At 50.9% G+C, this 26,718-nt stretch overlaps 2 protein-coding genes across 4 annotated transcripts; both read right to left on the bottom strand.

Moving 5' to 3' along the window:
* Window positions 1-276: 276 nt before the first annotated feature.
* cped1 (cadherin-like and PC-esterase domain containing 1) lies at window positions 277-15,972 on the bottom strand. 3 transcript variants are annotated; one of them, XM_030354709.1, is made up of 21 exons: window positions 15,127-15,972; window positions 13,783-13,948; window positions 12,743-12,837; window positions 12,401-12,485; window positions 12,014-12,086; window positions 11,321-11,486; window positions 10,693-10,823; window positions 10,533-10,605; window positions 9,909-10,022; window positions 9,552-9,656; window positions 8,313-8,461; window positions 7,858-7,919; window positions 7,364-7,550; window positions 6,755-6,932; window positions 4,461-4,581; window positions 4,172-4,308; window positions 3,218-3,438; window positions 2,544-2,645; window positions 2,233-2,320; window positions 1,676-1,822; window positions 277-1,349 (listed from the first exon to the last, which is right to left on the bottom strand). In XM_030354709.1, the coding sequence occupies exons 1-21, from the start codon at window positions 15,394-15,396 to the stop codon at window positions 1,152-1,154; spliced, it is 2,868 nt and encodes a 955-aa protein (XP_030210569.1). In that variant the 5' UTR covers window positions 15,397-15,972; the 3' UTR covers window positions 277-1,151. The 3 variants fall into 3 exon arrangements, with proteins under 3 accessions (XP_030210569.1, XP_030210567.1, XP_030210568.1); XM_030354707.1 differs by having other exon boundaries at window positions 7,858-7,922; window positions 15,127-15,971; XM_030354708.1 differs by having other exon boundaries at window positions 7,858-7,922; window positions 13,783-13,945; window positions 15,127-15,971.
* A 203-nt stretch (window positions 15,973-16,175) lies between these two features.
* On the bottom strand, window positions 16,176-25,609 carry ing3 (inhibitor of growth family, member 3). Its single transcript, XM_030354728.1, has 12 exons — window positions 25,451-25,609; window positions 25,106-25,177; window positions 24,140-24,240; window positions 22,754-22,819; window positions 22,008-22,104; window positions 21,779-21,850; window positions 19,677-19,793; window positions 19,168-19,331; window positions 18,442-18,632; window positions 17,607-17,799; window positions 17,159-17,197; window positions 16,176-16,698 (listed from the first exon to the last, which is right to left on the bottom strand). The coding sequence occupies exons 1-12, from the start codon at window positions 25,476-25,478 to the stop codon at window positions 16,582-16,584; spliced, it is 1,257 nt and encodes a 418-aa protein (XP_030210588.1). The 5' UTR covers window positions 25,479-25,609; the 3' UTR covers window positions 16,176-16,581.
* Window positions 25,610-26,718: the final 1,109 nt, after the last annotated feature.

The following is a 26,718-nucleotide window of genomic DNA, read 5'->3' as shown; positions in this document are numbered from 1 at the left end:
CGCACACGCACACGCACACACACCGACCCACCCACCCCCAATAGACAAACAGAGCCTCGTTAATGGAAGACTTATTTATGAATAGTGCAGCTCCATAGTGCGTTACACATACGTTTTAATACAATAACAGGAAGATCGTTTACAGACAAATATTTAGTAGCAAAAATGGGAAATTAAAGTAGTAAGATTGCAAAATAATAAATATTATATATATATATATATATATATATATATATATATATATATATATATATATATATATATATATATATATATATATATATACATACATACATACATATACACATGTTTTAATAAGAAGATGAAACCAAAAGGGTTTGGCCCTGATTTAAAATGGTGAGGCAGCTTGGCTAGATCTGTGGTCGACACACACACACACACACACCCACACACACACACACACACACACACACACACACACACACACACACACACACACACACACTCCAAATATATAAGAAAATAGGCACGATTATGATCTGTAGAAAAATATAGACAACATAGCAATCTCTCTAATATATTGATAATGTTTCCTGCATAAACCCCTTGGCTGATTGGTGGTGAACATAATAACATCTCTACTGTTATAAGAGGGTGAACAAGCTCCACATATTTTGGACGCTTATGAGTCTGTCTCTCGGGTACATGACGACAAGTCCGTCAGCAGCAGCTCAGGGTCAGGGATCAGAGGTCAGCCCGCTGACCTTGACCCCCTCTCACCAGGCTCAGTCTCCGTATAGTCGTCCAATCAGAGCCGGGTGCAAAGGACAGTTAGGGATCTAAGCGTTCCGATGATGGAGCAGGCCTTCGGTCAGTCGGACCGGTCGACGGCGACCGCGTCTCGTCTCAGCGCGCCTCGTGCTGTTTGACCCCTCCCCCCGTGGCGTTGAACCCCACCCCCTCCCACAGCCGGGTCACATGGTGCGGTCCTCAGCTCCCTATTGGCCGGTGTGCCGTAGCTCAGCGTTGAGTCAATGGGGAGACGAAACAGGGATACACTTCTTCATGCTCAGCTGCTGACAAGTGGACCGGACAAACCTAGCGGCCATCTTGGCTCCACCCTAGCGGCCATCTGGGCTCCGCCCTGGTGGCCATCTTGGTTCCAAACCCTAGCGGTGTGCGTTTCCTCCTCAGGGGGGGGTCCCGGGACAGAGCCGGCTCAGCAGGATCTCAGAGTACACAGCGTTCACCGGCCCCTCCACGTGGTACGAGGGGGCTTGGGGGCCCGTTCCGCTGGGGGGCCCGGTGCTGGCCCGGGTCCCGTTGGAGCCGTAGGGGGGGCCGGTTCGGGCCCTCAGGGGCCCAGGGGCCTGGACCCGTTTCTCCACCTGCGCGGAGCGAGGACACAGTCATGGTTAGAGTGCCCCTTTACCTTATGGAAGTGGCCCCTCTACCTTATGGAAGTGGCCCCTTTACCTTATGGAAGTGGCCCCTTACCTTATGGAAGTGGCCCCTTTACCTTATGGAAGTGGCCCCTTTACCTTATGGAAGTGGCCCCTTACCTTATGGAAGTGGCCCCTTTACCTTATGGAAGTGGCCCCTTTACCTTATGGAAGTGGCCCCTTACCTTATGGAAGTGGCCCCTTTACCTTATGGAAGTGGCCCCTTACCTTATGGAAGTGGCCCCTTTACCTTATGGAAGTGGCCCCTTTACCTTATGGAAGTGGCAGGCGCAGTGTCCGGGCAGGAAGTCCCTGTAGCGGCCCTGGGTGATCTGGAAGGTGTCCAGCACCTCGTAGCCCAGCATCTGTGCCTCCGCCACGATGGCCTGGTTCTCCCGGTGGAGCTCCTGCATCTCCCGCTGGAGGGAGACAAGGAGACGGTACAGAGATACACTAAGCTGCTGAGAGCGGACTCGACGGACACAGCTAGGAGCCATCTTGGCTCGACTGCTATTCAATCCTGGCGGCCATCTTGGTTCAAAACGCTAACAGGCTGATGGAACTGAATGCGGAATTCCGCATTGAGTTCCATCAGCCTGTTAGCGTTTGGGAACAAAGATGGCCGCCAGGATTGAACAACGATGGAACAAAAATGGAACCAGGATGGAACCAGGATGGAGCCAAGATGGAGCCAAGATGGAGCCAAGATGGCCGCTAACTGAATAAGGCTTACAGAGTTAGACTACTGTGGTCCAACAGCCCTCGTAGTTAGCAGGTGTCGGTAAGCATCTATCACACAGAAGGTCTTGAAGTGCTGGACAAAAGGTACCTGGCTAAGTGACCGGAGGCCGTGAGCAGGGAGATGGAAGCCGATGCCGAGCGTCTTGATCACCACCGTGACGTTCTCCAGAGACCCTCTGGTCAGCAGCCGAGGAGAGGCAGGAGGGACACAGGGTTAAAGAAATACCAAACCCGGAGACAACAGCAGAGGACAGTTTTGCACTGCAGTGGAGAGTGTAGCAGGGCTATGGATGATCCTGCTTCAAATATTAGCTGCTATTGCAGTGTAGCAGTTACTGAGGAAATGTGGACTCAAAATGCTCCCATTGACTTGAAACGCCTAGTCCTCGCCTTAATCACCTCTCTAGCACCTCCTTAATGGTCCGGAGATGGCGCGTCCGGAGCCACTGGACGCCCCCCACCACCAGGGTGGTGTGCTGGGAGTTGGAGAGAGGCCGGGACCTGAGGGAGGAGGTTTGGAGAACGTCACGAAGCTCCAACTCTGGAACTGCCGAGCAACAACACGTCGCAATTCTAAAAGTCTTTAGAACAGAACCTGCGACCTGCCCACCCTTAAAACGACAAATGTTCAACCCTTCTTCATGTAAACACCTGATAATAGAGGTATTAATGCGGCTGCATAATCTGAACCAATAAACCAGATGTCTGTCTGTGTCCAAATGTGTCTGCTTAACACCTGGCCGGCAGCTTATCCAGCTGTGCCCAGGTGTGTGTGAGGAGCCTCACCTGGACAGCAGCTGATCTAGGTGTGCCCAGGTGCGTCTGAGCAGCCTCACCTGGATAGCAGCTGCTCCAGGTGTGTCTGATGAACATCTGGCCAGCAGCTGTTCCAGGTGTGTGAGGAGCCTCACCTGGCCAACAGCTGCTCCAGGTGTGTCTAGGTGTGTCCAGATGTGTGTGAGGAGCCTCACCTGGCCAGCAGTTGCTCAAGGCGTGTGTGGGAGGAGCCTCACCTGGCCAGCAGCTGCTCCAGGTGTGTCCAGGTGTGTCCAGATGTGTGTAAGGAGCCTCACCTGGTCAGCAGCTGCTCCAGCGCGTGCTGGAAGGTGGGCCTGGCTCTCTCCTCCAGCCAGAACTGGGGGTAGTAGGAGTAACCCACGTGGGTGCGGCCCTGGTTGAGGTGACCGAAGAGGAGCGTTCTGTGGGCCTTCTCCCAGTCCTGCAGCGTGGAGTTCACCCGCTCCATCAGGAAGTACATGATCCCTCGGTTGGTGGAGTCCCCGATGAACAGCAGCTGAAGGAGGAAGGAGATGAGGAGACAAGGAGACAACATCAGGGAACCAGAAGTACTCCGGTTTTTGTGTTATTAGCGTTCTCAACCAAGAGACAAATACACAGTAGTTCTTCTAATGGACATAGTTTCATGAAGCATCCATCCCCCGTCCCGCCATCATCATCAATCCCAGGGGTTTGTTGACACCTGACTCCCCCCATGGAGGTCTCCTGCTGCTCAATATTTCGGGCAGCAGAAATTCTTAGCCGGTGTTGAGAAAGATGCTGTAGCATCTCTCAAGATACAAGTTCTTCACCACAGAATTGCCCTTTTCAGGTTTTCAAGAGACAATACGTTTTTGCCGGACATATCTTGTTTAAAATTAATGTAAAAATGTACTTACAAATATTTTTTTATAAGTAATTTACAAATTATTTACAAATTATTTGTAAAATTCATTTACAAATTATTTTAAAAATTAATTTACAAATTATTATTTAAATTCATTTACAAATTAATTTTAAATTCATTTACAAATGAATTTACAAATTCATTTACAAATTAATTTACAAATTCATTTTAAAATTCATTTACAAATTCATTTTAAAATTCATTTACAATTAATTTTAAAATTCATTTACAAATTCATTTTAAACGATGCAGCTCCCGGGAGCTAGGCCGCCCATGCTGGGTGCTAGGCGCCCCATGCTGGGTGCGGAGCCCATGCTGGGTGCGGACCCCCTGGCCTTCTCACCTTACTCCCGGACAGACAGGCCTGAAGATGCAGGCGTCCGACCACGGGGTGGTAACAGTCATCCGGTCGCCAGGCAACCTCCCGCCAATCACAGGTTCGATTATCAGCACAGCTGAGGCAAGGGACGACCCAACGGCCTGTCACAAACACACACACACACACACACACACACACACACAATCTCAGTGTGAACATGTGTGTGCCTTTTCAGTGTTCTTTATGTACCATCAGTAATATGATTTACTATCACAGGCAGACAGAGAGACAAACTAGGCTAACTAGTGTGTACCGGGTTCGGCCCCAGAGGTGCAGGGTCTAGGAGAGTCCGGAGATCCGGTCTGGAGGCTTGGGGGTCCAGAGACCGGCTCCAGGCCGCAGGGCTTCTCTGGCTGCAGGACAAGACCGCAGTCCTTGAACACAGAACACAGAACACATCAGAACCAGTCCTACTGCACAGAACCACTCCTACAACATAGAACAAGACCTACAACATAGAACCAGACCGCAGTCCTAGAACATAGAACATATCAGAGCCAGTCCTACTGCACAGAACCACTCCTGCAACACAGAACCAGTCCTACAACATAGAACCAGTCCTACAACATAGAACAGAACCAGGCCTACGACAGCTTAGTCGCGAGTTCAAACACCAACCGCTTTAAAAGAAAAGGTTTCCCTGTGGATTGTTCAGAGGTCAGAGGTCAGGTAAACGGGCTGATGAAGTGGCAGGAAGCTCCTTGGATCCCAGGGGGCCCGCGGACTACTGAGGGCCCGCAGGACCCCGACACACACACGAGAAGTATTCTCACCGACACACACACACGCACAACTATGTCAACTTACACGTTTACACATCTACTCCAACACAAACTCACCAGACGCACACACACACACACACACCAAAACACACGCTGAGACACACGCACACACACTCTGATACACACTGAAACACACACACACTGACTCACACACTAAGAGTGGCTGGCACACACACACACACACACATACTCTCTCTCCCAGGGGCTTGGTGGGCGGGCGAGACATTCCCCTTGCGGGCGTCGCTGCTGGCGACAAAGTGCCACAAGACAACATAACAGGGATTTTCTTGTCCGTACATGCGCACGCGGGGCGGGGGCAAACACCGCGGGGAACGGGGGTCTGGGGGTTGGGGGTGGGGGGGGGGCCCGCTTTCATCTTCTGAGACGCTTTCCCTCCACCGCGCCCTGAAAGAGCCATGGCGGCACGACCATGTGACCAGACCGACGCAGAGAGCAACTTCACCTTCACCCAGTGCTGAAGACCCACCCTGACGTCTGGGCTGAGAGATCCACCCAGTCAGCCCAGTACGCCTGACTGGGACCTCCTGGATCAGCCAGAGGAAAGGTTCCGATGGTTCTGAAGGTTCTAGTGGTTCTAATGGTTCTAATTGATCTAATGGTCATGATGGTTCTACTGGTTCTGATGGGTGACCCAGAGAGAGACCCCTAAAGTGATTCACAGACCCTCTCAACCACGGGTCTTAAACCAGTAGTCAGACGCCTCAGCCCTGGTTAATAACACCATACACCACCTGGTCTCCACCTAACTACACCCTCTACCAGGACATACACCACCTAGTCTCCACCTAACTACACCCGCTACCAGGACATACACTCACCTGGTCTCCACCTAACTACACCCTCTACCAGGACATACACCACCTGGTCTCCACCTAACTACACCCTCTACCAGGACATACACCACCTGGTCTCCACCTAACTACACCCGCTACCAGGACATACACCACCTGGTCTCCACCTAACTACACCCGCTACCAGGACATACACCACCTGGTCTCCACCTAACTACACCCGCTACCAGGACATACACCACCTGGTCTCCACCTAACTACACCCTCTACCAGGACATACACCACCTGGTCTCCACCTAACTACACCCGCTACCAGGACATACACCCCCTGGTCTCCACCTAACTACACCCTCTACCAGGACATACACCACCTGTTCTCCACCTAACTACACCATCTACCAGGACATACACTCACCTGGTCTCCACCTAACTACACCCTCTACCAGGACATACACCACCTGGTCTCCACCTAACTACACCCTCTACCAGGACATACACCACCTGGTCTCCACCTAACTACACCCTCTACCAGGACATACACCACCTGGTCTCCACCTAACTAAACCCTCTACCAGGACATACACCACCTGGTCTCCACCTAACTACACCCTCTACCAGGACATACACCACCTGGTCTCCACCTAACTACACCCTCTACCAGGACATACACCACCTGGTCTCCACCTAACTACACCCTCTACCAGGACATACACCACCTGGTCTCCACCTAACTACACCCTCTACCAGGACATACACCACCTGGTCTCCACCTAACTACACCCTCTACCAGGACATACACCACCTGGTCTCCACCTAACTACACCCTCTACCAGGACATACACCACCTGTTCTCCACCTAACTACACCCTCTACCAGGACATACACCACCTGGTCTCCACCTAACTACACCCTCTACCAGGACATACACCACCCTTTCTCCACCCTCTACTGACCTGGATGAAGCCGCACATGACGTGGTTCCCGAACAGGGGCAGGCTGGGGGGGCCCTCACGGAACAGATGCAGGGTGTAGGTGGTCATGACGACAGGCTCCGCCCCCGGCCCCGCCCCCTGGTCCACCAGCAGGATCTGGACCCGGCTGTCCCCCAGTCCCACGGGGTAGTGGGCTGTCCTGAGGGGAGGGGGGGGGGGGGGCGGCAGAGAGGTCACCCAGAGCCCCTCAGCATCACAGCGCGGGCAACAGTCATAGTTTAATTATGTGCTTATGTATTTTAATATACCATATTTATGTATACTATATGTTACAACCATAACCCTTACATTCAAAAAATATTGATGTATGTAACAATGTTGGTTGCTACACGCCACATTGGTGCATTTTAGTGTGATCAGGTCAGGTCCGTCAGACAGACCTCTTCACCTGACTCACGGTCTAACTACTTGACCCATCCTATCTCTTTTGAACAGACAGCAGAGAGAAGGTCAAGATCAAAAGAGGAGAGGCAGAAACACGCAGGTTAAATTCTTAATGAAAACCTCCCGTCTCATTTTAAACAATGACAACGGTTTGGTTTCTGAAAGGGGGTCCATGGTGAGCCTCACCCGGGTCCTCCGTGGTGGTCTAGGTGGACCCGGCAGGCTCCGCTGGCGGGCTGGGGCCGGACACGGACCACCAGGGTGTGGAAGGGGACCTCGGCCCGGTAGGCCCTCAGGTGGGGGCTGAAGGGGGGGCTCAGGGTCAGCGGGGGGTCCGTGTAGAGCTGGCGGAGCTGGAAGTCCCCGCAGAGCTCTGGAGGAGCAGAGGAACCACCACACAGGAGAGGGTCACGGTGAACGGAGGGCACTTACTAGGAGGAGCCGGGGATCGAACTAGCAACCTTCCGGTGACCAGCCAACCCGCGCTAACTCCTGAGCCACATGCCGCTCAGAGTCGGTATGTGGTGTTCGATTTACAGATCGGAGCAGGTGGGGAACAGTGAGGCTACTCTTGGAAGAATCCCTTGAATAAGGACTTCTTCTCAGGAGACAAACGACTCGGTCCTGCTGGACTTATGGACGGACTTTCCCTCTCAACTGCATACTTTGGGAGGTGTTACCTCTCCCTGGGAGACTGTCGGCCTGGCTCCTCTGCAGGTCGCTCAGAGACTCCGTCTGGTTGCTGCTGTGAAGGGAGGAGAGGACATCAGTGTCTCAGTGGTCAGTAAGAGGAAGGGAGGAGAGGACATCAGCGTCTCACTGGTCAGTAAGAGAGGAAGGGAGGAGAGGACATGAGTGTTTCAATGGTCGGTAACAACTTAAAGTGATTAATTCTCTTTACAGCGCACACAACTCCTGCTGAGATTTAGTCCAACATTGAGGGTCGAGCTAGAACGTCAAACCTCCAGCGTCCACAACAGACTCTAGGAGTGTGACTCCAGAGCTCCTCATTTGGGCTCAGGTTTAAATGAACTGTGTGGTTCTGTGTGGCTCTGTGTGTGGCTGTGTGTGGTTGTGTGTGTGGTTTTGTGTGGTTGTGTGTGGTTGTGTGTGGTTGTGATTAGTCTCCTCTTACCTGTTCCCGTGGTTCCTCTGGAGATGGTAGAACTGGACCAGGTGGAGCAGCAGAGTCTGGATGGGGGACACACCACCTCTAGGCGGCCGGATGGACGGACGGAGCTGGTGGGGGAGAAGCCTCCCCTCTGGAACACCACCCGGATACACCTGAACACGCCCACATGATCAGAGCCTGACCACTCCCACATGATCAGCACCTGACCACTCCCACATGATCTGCACTGAACACGCCCACATGATCAGCACCTGAACACGCCCACATGATGAGCACTGAACACGCCCACATGATCAGCATCCCACAAGATCAGCACCCCATGGGACCAGCACCATGTGACAAGCACCATGTAATCAGACCATGTGATCAGACCATGTGATCAGAACCACGGATCATCACCCCATATGATCAGCACCATGTGATCAGCACCCATGCAAACAGCACCCGGGGTAACACAGGGAACACCCGGAACACAGGTAACACCCAGGACACAACTCACCACAAACTACAATGATCCGACAATAAGTAATAAACTTTAAACTATACAAGGAACAAAGGAAAGACAAGGGCTTAAATACCAAACACATTAGGGGAGGGAGCAGTAATCACACAGGAGGGAAACCTGACCGGACATGGGGAGAAACAAGACAGAGATACCAAAGTAAAACCGGAAACACACCAAAGCAAGACAAGGAAACAGACAGACCATGACACGTCCACAAGGTCCCAGCCTGCCTCGTGTTGGTCTCTTTGTTCCAGGTTGTTTTTGTGAGCAGGAACTCAACCCTGACCTCCTTTCTCTGCTCTGTTTCCAGAAGAGTGTCGGGTCGAGACAATGTTACAATGTTTCCAGGATTCCCTTTTAGAACACTGCGTATTCTGGCATCACACGACGGAACTCGTACCCTGTCCTCTGTCTCCTCTAGGGGTTTAAACACAGAGCAGCAGTCTATTTTATAGTGTATTTTATTTTGCTTTATTCTATTGTATTTGATTCTTTTTTAAGCACTGAAAATACAGTATGTCACACAAACATTTAACCGCCTATCCTGTGTGAGTATGACAAATAAAAACCTTTGAATCTTGAGAATTAACCCAGATATTTTCTGGCTTAAATTTGTGTCAGTCACCCGTCGGATCAGATGAGGACGTGCAGATCACGGGTGAGAACAAAGAACAAAACAACATGTACTCTCTCTCAGATCATGGGTCTCAAAGCTGGTGAATAGAGCTTTAGTTCACCAAGTCAAACGGTCCGGATCCTCTCAGCTGTCTGTGGAACTGCAGCATCAGCAGGAGTTGGGGCTCTGGTAAACATCGGGCCGGTCCTCCTTCACAGCCTCCAGCCTGCAGACCAAAGGAGGCCACCGTCAGTCAGACATTGTCAACCATTTTAAAATATCCCACCTTCAAATATCCGTCAGAATCCAAAAGGGAAGTTTGAAAAAGAAAAGGCTATCTGGTGAGTGAGTGTGTGCGTGTCTGCGTGCTTCTGTGTGTAAGTGCGTGTATGCGTGCCTGCATGTGTGCGTGTGTGTGCCTGCATTTCTTCATTGATTGTTGATCTGTACGTGCGTGTGTGTTTGTGTCCACGTGCACCTGTCCATGCATCACTGGCAGCAGGAAGTGCAGAGTGTCCTCCAGTATTGTCTCTCTGGTGATTTGGCCGTCGAAGGGATCCTGCAGGCCAGCGAAGCTTAGGTCTCTGTTGATCTGTGAGGAGACGAGCCGTCAGACCTAGGGGACATGCTGCCCTCTAGTGGACGAGCCGTCAGACCCAGAGGACATGCTGCCCTCTAGCGGACGAGCCGTCAGACCCAGAGGAAGTGCTGCCCTCTAGTGGACGAGCCGTCAGACCCAGAGGACATGCTGCCCTCTAGCGGACGAGCCGTCAGACCCAGAGGACATGCTGCCCTCTAGTGGACGAGCACTACACTCATTAGGTATGCATTAGTCTACTCACCAGTAAGTCAATAACTGTAATATTTAGTTCATGAATCTTTACGAAATGTGTACTTTTTCTTGGCCTCTAGTCAGCAAGATAACGGCATCACTTCACAGCCTGCTGCTGTCTGCTGCTGTCTATGACGTGTGTGGACCAAACGATTCATCAATTCAGTAAGAATTGATGAATCTATACATCAGCTATCCATCCGTCACTCAACTCATCCATCACTTAAGCAATCCATCATCCAACGTGTCTCATCGGCAGATTGTGGTTACCATGGCGACCGTAGGGACGATGGTGCCGGTGAAGTGGAGGGTGAAGGTCAGCAGCTGGTAACACAGCAGGCACCTGCGGGGGGTTCAACAAAGATTAAAACAGAGGTCAACGTCACGCTGCAGCGAGGAGAACGGTGAGGAAGAGGTTTGGTTTAATGACCTGCCGGAGTGGTCAGAGTCCGGCGACGGCCACACCGCCGCCCGCAGCACCTGACCCACCACCACCCTCACCTGGATCAGGGCCTCGTCAGACCGGACCGGACCCAGGTGCCTGCTGAGGAACTCCTTGAGCTGAGAGAGAGACAGAGGGGGGGGGGGAGTGAGACAGACAGAGAGAAGAAGGGGGGGGAGGAGAGAGAGACAGAGAGAGAGGGGGGGGGGGGAGAGAGACAGAGAGAGGGGGGGTGAGAGAGAGAGGGGGGGGGGGGGGGAGAGAGAGAAAGAGGGGGGGGGAGAGAGCGAGAGACAGAGAGAGAGAGAGAGAGAGAGACAGAGAAAGACAGAGAGAGAGAGACAGACAGACAGACAGACAGACAGACAGACAGACAGACAGACAGACAGACAGACAGACAGACAGACAGACAGACAGAGGGGGAGGGGAGGGGGAGAGAGAAAGACGGAGAGAGGGACACATAGATAGAGAGAGAGACAGAATGACAGAGAGACAGAGACAGAGAGAGGAAGACAAGACTGAGTCTGGACTCCCCACCACCCCAACCCAGCGTTGAGTTACCTCCTGTGTTCCAGGTTTCAGACCCTAACAGCAGGGCTCCCCCCTGACCACTCACCTGGGTGGTCTGGGCCCACAGCTCTCCGTCCCCCTGGGCCAGGCACCTCTCGTGGAGGAAGGCCGTGGGCGAGACGGCCGAGGTGAGCAGGACGTAGACGTGGACCGCCGCCCGCAGGCCCGGAGACGCAGCGGTGGAGGTCGGGGCTGAGGGAGGCCCAGAGACCCTGACAGGGGGAACATCTTTACCTCTACTTTCAGGGGGTTTAGCAGACGCCTTTATCCAAAGCGACTTACAATAAGCACATTTGTCAGAAGAAAGAAAAACAACAATATATCGCTGTCGGTACAGTAAGGATGTTCATAGAACCAAGTGCCAAGCACCAACAATCGCTAGGTTAACCTATTCCCTGTATACAACAAAGATAGTAGCTAGGATAAGATGATACACAATACTATAGTGCCAGGACGTACGACATACATTAAGGGCATAAGAGGGGCGTGGTAGGTGAGGGTGTGGTGGGTGTGGGTGGGTAAGAGGGGAGGCTATGCAGAGTCCAGGTGAACTCCGAACAAGTGAGTTCTGAGTTTTTTATGAAAGCTGTCGAGCGAATCTACGGTCCTCATATCGGCAGGGGAGGGATCTTCAACCCACGGTGCTGATGTTACAGATATAGATTAATAGATGTTATATGATCCTACAGCGTTACTGAGGCGATAGTACATAGATATAGATGAGTAGACGTGAACTTACAGTGGTGTAGGCTCTGGAGGAGAGGCGGTCTTTGTGGGGCCGCAGGCAGACGGCATCATGGGTAACTGAACTCCTGAGCAGCACAAGGAATAACCAGAAATATAAACTTGTTAAAAATGTTGACGTTTGAGTTATTCCTTTCCTGCTGAGATCTCCAAAAAGAGAGCCGGTGTAACATTACAGGAAGTTGTTTTTGTGTTATAAAAAGACACGAATAAAGTACAGGTTATGAATGGATGTATCTGTCTTAATGAAAGAGTTGAACTCTTCTCCCCCGCTCTGTTCCCATGACTACTGCGTTCAGGGGAGGGGACAGAGTCTCAGGGTTTAACATGGTCTAGCGTCTGAAGAACGTGAACATATCATCATCAGACCCGGAGAACCGACCTGCGAGTCGCGGGTCCGTGGAGAACCGGCAGCGACCGGCTCCCGCGTCGGAGAAGGCATCCGACAGCTCTGGGATCAGGTTCACCTGGGGGCAGAGAGCCGGCAGACCGTCAATAAAGAGGATTCATGTTAGGTAGTATTATCATAAATACATTTTCTGAATCATTAACTTGTCGCCTATGGTATTATTATACTACCACTAGCTAACTATACTACTACAACACAAGCCTGCGTCGTCGAAGGCAACGAGGGCTGGGGACGATGTGTCTCACCCCCTGAGGTGGTCTCCGACGGTCTATCATGGGGTCTCAACCTCAGGTGCTCTAACCTATCGGGTCTCACCATCTGGTGCGGCTGCAGGCGGCCGAAGGGAACGCTCCAGAGACAGCTCTTCTCAGAGCTCCTCAGACAGGCCAGGACGCTCCACAGACAGGCTCCTGGAGGAGAGACAGACAGAGGAGGAGGAGTCATGAGCTCAGACATCGCAGGACATTCAGTCTGCAGAACGGTGGACGGGACCAACAGGTAGGACAGGTAGAACTTCCACAGGGGGAACCTGTTGTTATCGCTCAGAGCAGCTCAGGGATCGGTGTTCGGTATTCAGGACTCCCACCGATGCCTTTAAGCCTGACTCGGTAGCCCCGCCCCCAAAACATCTGAGGGGAGCTTAGGCAGCAGGTCTGCCTAGCGTTGTGGAAGATAGCGGTCATGTGGGATGAGACAGGGAGAGAGCAGGCAGCTGGCCAAGGGGGTGGGGAAACAGAGAGACAGACAGCTAGTGCCGTCCGATCACTTCAGCCGGACAGGAATATTACAGGCCTGCGACAGCAACAGATATGAGGTTTTTATTTTATTCGTCAGAGCATTTGATTCGTCGATTGCTGTCGGGATCGATTGCACCCTCTATTCTGAGAGGGGTGGAGGTTCTGAGAGGGATGGGGGTTCTATGAGAGGTGGAGGTTCTGAGAGGGGTGGAGGTTCTGTGAGGGATGGGGGTTCTGTGGGGGGTGGAGGTTCTGTCCGGATGGAGGGTCTGTGTTCAAGACCTTTCCACCCTTCCTGCCCTGCTGCCCATAAGCAGAGGCGCTGCATCCCTTTAGGCCTACCAGGCAATTGCTTGGGGCCCCGGGCCACTACTAGGGGGCCCCCTAGAGCCCAAAATAAAAAAATAATAATAAATCGCTCCATACCCCCCCCCCCCCCCCCCCAACATTCAACAATCCTCTGCCTAGGGCCCCCACACTCCCTAGAATCGCCCCTGCCCATAAGTAAGGCAGGAGCCCTCCGACTGGAGCTGGTTCCCAGGCAGCCCCCCCCCCTGCCCCCAGGAGGGGGCCAACACTGAGGATGATGGGTAGTAAAATAGAGCTCCTCCTGCTCACCCTGCTGGGTTGTGAGTCCGACGCTGCGGTCGGCGTAGCGCACCAGGCTGACGTCGTAGCCCGTCTGCTCCAGCACCCGGCGGTACAGCTGCACCTCGGTGTCCGACTCCGAGTTCTGACCCAACACCACCACGGCTCGGACCGGCCCGGAGCCCAGGACCTGCTGCTGGAAGGGGGGGGGGGGGGGGGGGGGCGGAGGAGACCGGGTCAGGATTAAAGAACGGTGCTGATGAGGACACATACACGTCATGGCGGTCACAACAACATCGAGTAGAGCCCATATGGAAGCTGTTGGTTTTTAATTGGGTTGCACCAGGGTATAAATTGTTATGCAGAAGAGTTGTACTTGATGCGTTACCAAGCATGCAACGCTCTCTCAGAGACCTGACAGGAGCGCTGTTTGAAGATTAGCCGTAGAATAGACAACCTGGTTAAAATAAGTTACACAACGAAAGCTGCCTCTCTCAAATTCGGTTAGTCATTGATCAGTCAAGCGTTTAATCTGTACCAGATTTCTTTTTTTGTTTGCAAATGATTAAGCTTATATTTATATACTTAAATTGTGTTGTAGGCCTACTTTGTGCTGTTGGCCTGCAATAACACTGTAGCCACGCCGTTAGAGTACCTAATAGAGACAGACGTGAAACATTACAACCGGTAAATGATCATTGATCATTAATCGCATTCATAATATTTGATGATCTGGTTATTTGGGTTTTGGTTTCAAGATCTATGAACTGAACGTTGGCCACGAAGGCGCAGACACGTGACTAAACTTCTCCTCCGCTGCCCGTGACGAGAATAACAAGCTGCTCATCCGGCTCCTCCAGCTCCTCATGGTTCCTCCGCTCCTTATCCTTCTCCAAACACCGGGTCATTTGAAGGGACCCTCAGAGCTGGACACTGGGTCTCTCAGGTCCCTCAGCTGTCTGCCCCCTACCTGAACCCAGGACCCTCCTCCAACAACAACACACGGGGCTCCCACCCCCTCAGAGAGAGGAGCCCTGTGACCACACAGCCCAATAACACCGTAGCACCCCAACACATCCCATCTGGAGCTTCTAACGGGCCTTGTTACCACACAGCCTGATTGCACCGAAATACATGTATATAATATAGAATAATGTATCCCATCTGGACCTTCTAACGGAGCCGCTGGAGGAACAGAGCTAAATTAACCCACCAACATCTGCGTTTTTATCGGTTTTTCACGTTGCTTGCCCGCATTTATATAACCTGGGGGGCAGCTGCGTGAGTTCCTCGGTCCCAGTGGATCTACAGGGGGCCACAGGACGCAGTTCTGAAGTTACCTGACAATAGTTTGAGGAGGAAGGAAGGTCTCACCCGTCTCCCTCTCTCAAGGTTGTCCAGCCAGTCCACGAGCGGTCCTGCTCCGTCCCTCTGGACCTCCTCCAGCAGGCGGTCCAGGCTGGACCCCGAGACCCCGGGGGGTCCTGTTGGACCAGGGGCCGGCCGTTCGAGTCCAGAACCGCTCCGGCCGCTCGCCAGCAGATGGTAGAGGAGACAGACGGCCGGGACCAGCAGGAGGGGAAGGGAGCAGGGTCTGCGGCGGAGCGGCCAGAGACGGGACCAGACCCGAGCACACAGCAGCATCCCGGGTCCGGGTCCGGGTCCGCTCTCAGGACGAGGAGCAAAGAGAAGTCCTGAGAAGGTTACGGACTCAGGGTCTAAAGTTCTGTGAGAACACAGAGGCGCTGAAGCCAGCTTCCTGCGGTCCGAGGGTTGAACTCCATTTCACTTGCTGCGGTTCCGAACTAAACCGAACTTCTCAAACATCTGAAGCGTCCGTCGGTCCCGTGATACTTCGCACTTCCAGCAAATAAAACAAGGACGCTAGAACAAATATCGGAATTGACTGAGGACGCTCACGGATGCAGACTGAGAAGTTGCAAACTCTCCGCGAGAACCGAGAGCTCTCTGCACGGGACCTCCGACGTCAGCTCCTCGAACTACTCATTCCTGAGGCAGAGGCAGTATGGAGACCAGCCCGGTAGGACCGCATCTGGTTCCATTTAAAGTCAGAAAAAAAGAAAAGTCTAAAGACTTCCTTCCTCCCTCCCGGCGCCATCTCTGCTCCTTCAGCGGCCAAAAGGTTTCCTTTCTTCTCACGATCAGGGAGCAGAGGAGTGACCTGGCGACTTTTACTGCCGTGAGACAACTGGGCCTCGTCAGGGGGTCCAGAGACCGCCCCCCCCCCCCCCCCCCCACACACCCGCCATCAAGGTCCAACTAAAACAGTCTCAGTTATTTGTGGAACGAGAACAGGAAACGCACCTAGCTGGAGGCAGGGTGGAGGTCAGCAGACAAACAGACCAGTGACACACCAGCAACACACACCAGTAACAGGAGGGAAATAAAGACCAACACAGCAGTAGTACCAAACATCTGGATCCTTTTATTGTACATCTTGATATTTCTAAAACACATACACACACGCACACACATACACACACACAATCAGTGCAGAACAACTAGTGACACACACACACACACACACACACTTTACACCCTCATTCTTCTCATGGGACACATACACATACTCTAACTCTTGGTTTGGACCGAGTCCTGGAATCAGACGACACGCGCACAGGAACGTTTCTTTACACTCGGCGCTTCACAGCCAGGGAGCGGGAGTGGAGACGCCCTCCGGACCGCCGAGGCCGTGACCCCCCCGCCCCCCGCCCCCCCCTGCTCCGTCACCCCCGCTCCGTCCCCAGCTTCTGGGTGGAGGCGATGAGGACCGGGAGACCGGGGGGAGAGGAGGCGCCGGGCTGAGCTCTATTTGTGCCGGCTGCCCCGGCGCTTCATGGCGGCGGTGCACTGGGGGCAGAACCACTTGCCCTTGGGGGCCTCCGTCAGCCCCACGCAGCCGTAGTGGAACCACTCGATGGGGCACTGGGGAGACACAGGGAGACCGGGTTAGAGGGGGGACGCCGGAGAGGGTCAGCACTCAGGACAGCTAGTTATTCAGATACCGATACCCGTATTGGAAATGCCTTCGGAGGATACCATCACGTGACTCGCTTAGGGTTGCCGCGGCGTGGACATTTTCACACCGAGTAATACGCTCGTGTCAACACCGGTATTACCGAGTATAAACGGTGTAAACTTTGAAACTAGGTCAATCGCCATCTTCTACGTCAACTCTCCTCTCACACTCGGTGACAGCGTCTTATAACGTTCTATATATAATAGTATAATATCATTTTATATATAATATCACGGCCAAAAGCTCTGCGCGCCAGATGGCTGTAGCGCGGGGAGCTAGACTAGCTCATTAACTACACAGGCAGAGAACATCACAAACATGTGCTGAGTTATGCCGCCTTCAGCTAACGGTCGGAGGTATACTTACATCTGTGTTGTCACAGCCGACCATCTCCCCGTAGGAAACCTAGGAGACAACAGACAGTAGTTAGTGAGTGGAGACAACAGGTAGGAGACACCTAGGAGACAACCTAGGAGACAGCAGACAGTAGTTAGTGAGTGGAGACAACAGGTAGGAGACACCTAGGAGACAACCTAGGAGACAGCAGACAGTAGTTAGTGAGTGGAGACAACAGGTAGGAGACACCTAGGAGACAACCTAGGAGACAACAGCGGGTCAGAATGTTAGCTAGTGCGGGGCGATGGGACGTTTATGGACTGTATCTATGCTCCTCAGGACCGGGTTCTGAGGGCCGGTTCCTAAGGGTGTTCTGAGGGCCGGGCTCTTGGGGCCGGGTTCTGGGGGCCGGGTTCTTGGGGCCATGTTCCGAGGCGTTCTCAGGGGCCTGTTCTGAGGGGGGTTGTGGGGCAGGTACCTGGTTGCAGATGCAGTAGCGGGGCTCGTTGGGGTCGTAGGTCCAGTCCACCTGGCTGTTGGGGTCGGCCTCGGGCAGGGAGGACGCCTGCTGGGACAGCTCCTGGGCCAGCGCTGAGGAGGAGGAGCAGGAGGAGAGCGAGGAGGAGGAGGAGGAGGACGACGACTGGTGGCTCGACGACTTGACGCCGCTTCTGAGGACGGGGAGAGAGGAGGTCAGGTACCGGGCGTCCACACGGGACCAGAGATACCAGCGTGGTGCTACAGTCACCTCACGTTCAACCGGAGTTGTTCCGATGCAGATACCGGTATCGGAAATTCCTCCGATCGATATCGGAACGACTCTAGTATCAGCGTGTACGCAAGTCTGTGCGCCGATCCCATACCATCACACGACTCCTTTACTACGAAGGCTACGAGTACATCAAGGACACTACGATGGAATGCTGCGTTCGTAAGCGGTCGGATGTGGAAAGTCGGAATCTTGTTATCTCCGACCTACGCGCGTCCGAGCTACCACGGATGCTCCCACCTAACTACAAGAATACAATTATCATTTATCATGATCCTTTATTATTATTATAATTATAAATGATCTTGTTCTGAAAAAAGAATGTGCAGACAGTAAGTGATCCGGCTACAAATTGCTGTCATCGTAAGAGAACCCCTTCAATATGAACAACAAAGCTAGATGCTGTATCGGTATATACTCGGTATCGGCCGATACTCAAGTTCAGGAATCGGTATCGTGAAAGATTTTTTTTTTTATCGGAACATCTCGACGATCAACGTGTGAATTACAAACATGGATCAGGAGCAGGGGGGGGTAGACCTACTTGGACTTGCGGCCCCGGGAATCGGAGGCGGATGTGGGGGTGATGTTCTGGGTGAGGGTGGAGGCCAGGGCGGAGGCGGGGTAGGTGGTGGCCTCTCTGGCGACGGAGAACTCGCGGTTAGGCTGGAAGTCGTTGTTCTTGATGGCCTCGTAGCTGGCCTTCAGGCTGGATGTTCGCCGGCCGTCCTTCATCTATGCAACAAACAGCAATGCAACACCGTCAGCTACACAACACACACTGTCAGCTACGTCACCCTTCATCCGCACAACAAACACCGTCAGCTACACAACACTGTCACGATCCATCTACACAACAAACACCGTCAGCTACACAACATTGTCACGATCCATCTACACAAAAAACACTCAGCTACACAGCACACTGTCAGCTACGTCACCCTTCATCTACACAACACTGTCATTCTCCATCTACACAACTAACTGTCAGCTACACACCATGTCACTCTCAATCTACACAACAAACACCGTCAGCTACACACTTCGCTCTCCATCTACACAACAAACACCGTCAGCTACACAACACTGTCATTCTTCATCTACACAACTAACACCGTCAGCTACACAACACTGTCACTCTTCATCTACACAACTAACACCGTCAGCTACACAACACTGTCACTCTTCATCTACACAACAACAGCTGAGAAGTTGCTACACCGTCACTCAACTACACAACACAACAGCTCCAGAGGTGGGAGGACCAGACCTGGGCGGTGGCCTGGACGGCCTGCGCGGCTGCCATGGTGATGGCCCCGGCCCCGGCGCCCGCCCCGGCGGGGAGGGAGGTGAGGTTGTAGGAGGCCAGCGGCTGGGAGGTGGTGACGCTGTACACGCTGTTGGTGGACAGGGCGGCGCTGTTGGTGCGGCAACCTGGAGACAGAGGAGCCGAACAGGAAGTCAGGTCACCTGGTTCATCTTTAACATTATTAATACAACTATTTATATACATTATCAAAGGAACGCTTTGTTGGGTCTAAGCTGCTTGTCTGATAAAAGGAAGACATCAGAAGACATCCCTTTTGCACTCTGGTTACCTGTGTTCGCCCCTGCTCTTATTTATGGCCCTTTAAAGGTGTGATTTTAACTTCTGCCACTAGGGGTCTCTCAATCAAAACAATAACAAAAGGATAATTTGATGAAGCATCAGCTGGCTCGATGGCATTAGCTTGCTGGCTGGCTGGCTGGCTGGCTGGCTGGCTGGCAGCGGCTCAGTACCTGGCGTGTTCTCCTTGGAGGCGTCCGAGGTGAGTGTGGAGAGCAGAGCCTCTGACTTGAACTTCTTCTCCGGGACGTGCTCTGTGGTGTGGTGCACCGGAGCGCTGTGTTTCCTCTCTGGAACGCAGGAGAACCACAACACGGGCTGGTTAGAGGCCTGCGAGATGCCTTCATAACATGCACAGTGATAATACGACCCCAGTGGAGGGGGGCGTTAATGAGGACTGATGCTGCCATTACCGGGTCATTAAAGTGAAGCCGCTAACATTTCGCTGGGTATGCATGTCAGTGTTTCCCCTAGAATTTTTTTTAGGCCCGGTGGTAAGAGCTGATGGTGTGATTTGTTATACATTTTTCACGGGATGCTAGAGTATTTGTTGGTTATTTCCAAATAAAACACTTGCTTAGCCATCACAAGTTGGTTAAATTATGGACATATAAAGAACGAGGCTAGTGTTTCGCGGGGGCGGTAAAAATGTCCATGGTAACGGCGGGCTGAACCAATCAGACGTCGCATTTACGCGATCGGTTCATGGTATAGTTCTTCTGCCGGAGAATAAACAGTGTTTTTCTAAAAACAAAGTTGATTTAATGTAAACTAATTTCATGTACAGGAGCATAAAGCACCAATACATATTGAGATAGCTGGTGGTGAGCTTGGATGGTTATGATATTATGGCTAATAATAATAATAATAATAAAAAAAAAAAAAAAAAAAAAATCTTTTTTTTTTTTTTTCTCTTTTTCATTTCTTTTCATTTTTTTGGCCGGTTGTTGGCCTGGCGGGGGCGCTCGTTGGCCTGGCGGCCCGCCAGGCCTGAACAATGGTAGGGGAAACACTGCATGTAACTAAGGGCGCACCCACACTAGGCAAGTTTGCCTGTTCCGTGCTGCAGGAAGATTCAGCACGATTCCCCCCCTCCCCACTCCCCCCACTGGCCCGTGGTCACACTGCTCCCAAAGGCTGTGGCCTGGGCACAATTGCTCCTTCATACATACGTCATCACGTCGTAATACGATAAAAACGTCATCACCAAGCGAGGTGTCCAGCTGCGACTGAATGCTGTCGTCGGCCCAAATTTCAAGTAAACACTCGACTTCACTATCGCACCAACGTAAACCCACTCGTGAACCGCTTGCCGCCATTGTTTAAAATGATTGTTGTGGGGAAGAAGGGCATGGACCTATAAAGAAAGAAGGGTCGCGCAAGGACTACGTCATCCAGCTCACGTTGCGTATCCGCGTGTCATCTCATTAGCATCTGTTCTTTGGCCACGGCACACCTCTCCCAAGTGCGCCGTGGCCAAGGGGCTGTTCCGTGCAGGATACGGATGTTGTGGTCACACTAGCCAAACGTTCTAGACTTTAGTATGCAAATGAGCTCGGGCACGGGGCCGCGGCCCTAGTGTGAGTGGCCCCTTACACACTCTTGATCAGAAGAAAGCTCACCAGACAGTCTTGATATAAGTGGAGAAAATGTAGTTGTAAAACATTGTTTAAAGCTGTCCCGCAACCCAGGTGAGTCCTCAATGACCTAGGAACCCTCTGAGTCACTCTACCCCCCAGGTGGATCACCAGGCCAAAAATTGTTTTTTGTTTGGTTCCGGTTTCCGACCGACCCTGTCAATTTATTTGCAACCCAGATTATTTTATGAGATTTATAAAAATAAAGAAAATACGTTTTTTTCTTTTTTGATCCAAACTATAATTACGTTTTGGTACAGCACCTCTTCATTCTGTACAAGGATGAGCGAATTTTCTCATTTTTAAATGAAAACAACCTACCTATCATTCGCTGCCGCTGAAAAAAATAAAATAAAAAAATAAAATAAATTCCCTACCTACCCATGACCTCAACTGACAACCAACAGGAACCACTTTTTTTTTTTTTTTAGGCCCCACTGACCTAGGGAACCATCTGGCTCATTGGTTGGTTGACCACTGACCTAGGGAACCTTCTGGTTCATTCTATCCCCCAGGTGGATGACCACTGCCCTAGAGAACCTCCCTTCTGACCTAGGAAACCTCCTGGTTCATTCGACCCCCCCAGGTGGATGACCGCTGCCCTGGACTGCGTGCGTGAGAGTTGTTTGCGTTCATACTTTCAGCCGTGGCGTGTGAGTGGACGTGGTGGTTGTTGACCGGCTGGGCGGGACTGTCCATCTCCAAAGACCCTGCAGCAGTGGAAGGGAGGAGGAGCTGTTACAGGAGCAGCACGTAACGACACTAGCGTTCCCAGTATCGCTGTGAGACTAGGTTTAGAACCGTAACCTAGACCATTAGGCAATATGGCCCCAAGAGCGTGGAGGTGAAATGAGCACAGGGCCTCACGTCTCTCCAGGATCTCTGTGATGCCGGCGTTGTCCGCCTCGAGCTCCATCTTGAACTTGGCCAGCTCCTGGTCCAGCTTCCTCAGGTGGCGGTCCACCTGGAGCAGCAGAACACGCATCACAACCCGTTAATGCAGAACGAGTAGATGTTGGGAGTCCTGCTCGCATGCATCTTGGTATTTGTAGTTCTTATGCCTCTCATGCATCTTGGTATTTGTAGTTCTTATGCCTCTCAGAAGTCATACGACAAGATGACTTGGAACAATATATGAATTTATACAGGAATGTAAATATTCCTATTCCTAGTCCAATAGCTATATTTTTGCTTCCAAGTCCAGACCAGTAGAGTCTCCGACATTTTCCAAACCCACATTTGGTGCTGACTTCTTGTGGGCTTGGGCTTACTTGGCGTCATCATAAATCATATTTTGATGCCTGCCCTATTATGGAGTCTGGTGGTTTAACCCACTTATTTACTTTTGTTTACAGTATCATCTAATCTCGAATTGTGGTGGATAAACTCAAGACTATAAGCAGGCAGGAAACACATCAGAACCCCGCTGAGTCTCCACATACAACATGCAAGAATATGGCTCAGAATCACCAAGTATTTAGTCAGTGTGAGCCCACAGACTTCATCCATCAGGATTAAAGAGGAAACTGGTTTGACAGATCAAAGCTTCTTCAAGCAGGGCCAGCTACCCCGGACGTTGGATACTGCAGACCTGAGCGACTGTCTCTACTCACCAGGTCATAAATCTGATTGGCCAGCTGTACTTTCTCGTCTGCATCCTCCAGCGCTTTATAATAGTCCTGAAAGAGCATGGGAAATTGTCAAATGGACTGCATTTATACAGCGCTTTTCCAACCAGTGGCCAATCAAAGCGCTTTACAATACAATACTGCCGGACATTTACCCGTTCATGCACACATTCACACTAGGGCTGGGCTATATAGACCAAAAGTCATATCTCGATATCTTCAAACACTATGGCAATATAAGATAAATATCGATATTTGTTGACGCAATAACATAGTTTCCGTTTCCGCACTCCAACTCGTTATTCTACATCGGCGGCGCCGCTATTTTTTCATTTCCAGCCTGCCTGCGTAGCTGTGCTCGTTAACCTGGCGGAGTGAGAAACCATAGTTTCGGAGAGTGAGAAACCGTAGTTTGTTACCATGGTTTGTTACCGTGTTACCCTACTCATCAATCTGAAGCACAGAATTGAATCGCGACATGGACCGACACCCGCCGGAGCTGAGCTCCGGAGGCGCACACAGCTTTTGGCCGTGATAGTATATATTAAATTGTAATGTTCTCAAATACGAGGTGGAGGCAGTGACACCGGGAGTCCGCAATAATTTTGGAACAAGATTTGAAGCACACTCTACAAAATACATGATTCTGTAACTCGTCAGCCACCTTGTACCCAAACCATTTCAAAACTATGGAGCCATTTTTCTTCCGCTTACATACAAGCTCCTCGCCGCCGCGTTTGCCGGCGGACTCCATGTTTCGCGCCGTAGGGGATTTAAAAAAGTGACATGATTGGAATGGGGGCCGGGCCAGAGTGTGTGTGTGAGCCGGAGAGAGATGAGCAGAGTTACAAAATAGAAGGCGGCATGCAAGGTTCGAAACTGCTGTTATATGTTACAAATGTGCTGTACTTTCAACGCAAATTAAACTATATCGATGTTGACGATAGCGTCTCATTCTATATCTCTTTTGAGATAATATCGATATATTTCAAATATCGATATATTGCCCAGCCCTAATTCACACACCGACGGCGGTGTCAACCATGCAAGGCGACAGCCAGCTCGTTGGGAGCAGTTAGGGTGAAGACGGGTCTTGCTCAGGGACACCTCGACATTCGGAGGCGGGGATCGAACTAGCAACCTTCCGGTGACCAGCCAACCCGCTCTACCTCCTGAGCCACATGCCGCCCGAGAGAAGGAGTTAGATTAACCACAGCACAGTGTGTCGCTGTACTCCATCGGTCTGGATGTGGAACACGCATTATGTTTTTCAGTTTTATATTTGATGTATTTGATGCATCTGGACCAGGCCTGTTTATTTTAGCCTCCATCTGAAGGTGTGGACCGGGCCTCTGCGGTCCGTGGCGCTACCTTCTTGATGACCTCCATCTGCTCTTCCCGCCACTCGGGTTTGTTCTTCTTGGCGTTGACGAAGAACTCGATGACCTTCTTCTCGAGCTGGTCAGTGGCGTCTAGCAGGGAGCAGGAACATAGCTCCGTCAATAAACAAACCCTGACACGCAGAAGACCCCGGACCCTGAGGGGACCACCACAGGCCCTCTGGACCTCAGGAGGGTATCCTGGTCTGTCCGACCTCCATCTCTGCAGCCACAGCGTCAGTTGTATGTGAGCATGGTCACGGTCAGTAGTAAGATCTCTGGTTGCTCAGCACACACTAGACAGTTCCACCTGATAAAGGTACTACGGAGCATGTCCATAATATGTCATCGCACACGTCTGTGTTTGAGGAGAACATTTTGTTCTCATTTTGTTATGGCATTTCCATACGTTTTAACCCAGAGGAACCGCTGACTACGTGCTTCTATACAACGCACAGGGAATGGAGGTAGGCTGGATCTGAGGTGAGTAGGGCTGATGGAACTGTGTTACGTCTCTGAGCAGAGTAGACATAACCCATCAGTTCACAGGTTCTGTTCATGTTCATATTAAAAACATGTAGATCATGAAATGTTTGTCTAATATTCAAGTTCTGTTCATTTACTGTTTATGTAATGTTCATTTAAAGTTCTATTCATTTAATGTTCATGTTCTGTTCAAGTAATGTTCATGTAATAATTATGTTGTTGATGTTGTCATGCTGTTCATATAATATTCATGTAATGTTCATGTTCTGTTCGTGTAATGTTCATGTAATAATTATGTTCTAGTCATGTAAGGTTTGTGTAATATTCATGTTCTGTAAATGTAATGTTCAGGTAATATGCAGGTAATATTCATGTTCTGTTAATGTAATGTTCAGGTAATATTCATGTTCTGTTCATGTAATATGCATGTAATATTAATATGTTCATGCTCAGTTCGTGTCTCTCTGCATACTTTGAACCTGCAGGTCCATCTCCCTCATTTCCGTGAACCTGTCGCGGAGGTCCATGGGGAGCTGCTCGATCACTGCGAGGGAGAAGAAGAACCCGTTAGGCAGCTAGCAATGCTAGGCTAACAACCCATTGAGCAGCTAGCGATGCTAGGCTAACCAACAGTTGAGCAGCTAGCAACGCTAGGCTAACCACCAATTAAGCAGCTAGCATTGCTAGGCTAACCACCCATTAAGCAGCTAGCGATGCTAGGCTAACAGTTCGAACGCGCAGACGGGACCACCGTCCGTATTTCCGACACATTATGCACATATGACGACGGAAATGCATTCCGACATGTGTTACCCACTCTCGAGGTAGTCCTCCAAGTATAACATCTTGAAGAAGTTGATGTTTTCGCGGATAGAATAAAACAATTGTCGTATTTCAATATGGCGTCGGAGACTTCGGTTTAGCTGAGGGTTGATATGAACAACGCAGAGGTCGCAGAGCGTGACGCAGAGGTCGCAGATCGTGACGCAGACGGCGCCTCGGGACGTGGTTGGTCGACGCAAACGCGTCGGTTTTGGAGTCCTGCCCACACGCATCTTGGTATTTGCAGTTCTTGTTCCTCTCAGAAGTCATGCGACAAGAGAACCTGGGCCATTATAAGAATTTATATAGAATGTAAATATTCCTATGAAGTCTCAATACCATATTTATCTAAACTTTTCCAAACCCATATCCAGTGTTGCCTAAAAAGTAGGCCAAGGCCTACTTTGTGTCATCATAAATCATATTTTGATGCCTGCCCTATCATGGTCTGTGCGTGCCCCCCTATCTGGTGGTTTAACCCACTTACTTACTTTACAGTTTAATCTAATCCTGAATTGTGGTGGATATACTTATATACTATAATACTTATTCATAGTATAGGCCTACACCGTACTAAAAATAATAATGATATAGGTCTAAATCAATGAAGTCTATAAGTAATTCAGATTGATTGTGTAGGGCTTCGCAGTGACCATAAACCTCTACGTATCCATTTTACATGACCATGTAGGAATGATTTCCTGAACTAGGAGGAAGGCTTGATTTGATTGAAAGCATGTTGTCTTCTACTATAACCTGATTACACCCCGTGTCTTCAGGTACCTCGCTGGTTCCTCCGAGTCCTAGCACTGAGCGCCCTCTACTGGTCAACACCAATACGTCATGATGAAGTTGTTATTCCAGATATCTCAAATTCACGTTTTACAAATACAAATGACGGTTTTATCCAAAGCAAGTCAGTTATTTGTATGTTGGTTTATGCGTCTGCTGTGTGGTTGTGGTGATAGCAGGCCTCATCTCAGATTAAAGGCCTCACCTCAGGTTAAAGGCCTCACTTCAGCTAACGACCTGTTTCATCGCCTAGTGAACTGACGTTTTACTGAGGCCGAACCACATCCACACAGAGGATCAGAAGAAGAAGAAGACGAAGAAGAAGAAGAAGAAGAAGAAGAAGAAGAAGAAGAAGAAGAAGAAGAAGAAGAAGAAGAAGAAGAAGAAGAGGAAGAAGAAGAAGAAGAAGAAGAAGAAGAAGAAGAAGAAGAAGAAGAAGAAGGCTGAATAACAACAACTAAAGTTCAAAAG

Source organism: Gadus morhua, chromosome 4, assembly GCF_902167405.1.
Source record: "Gadus morhua chromosome 4, gadMor3.0, whole genome shotgun sequence".
Classification (NCBI taxonomy): Eukaryota; Metazoa; Chordata; class Actinopteri; order Gadiformes; family Gadidae; genus Gadus; species Gadus morhua.
The sequence above is the reverse complement of the archived record's forward strand: the minus strand, read 5'-3'. Positions and strand labels throughout refer to the sequence as shown.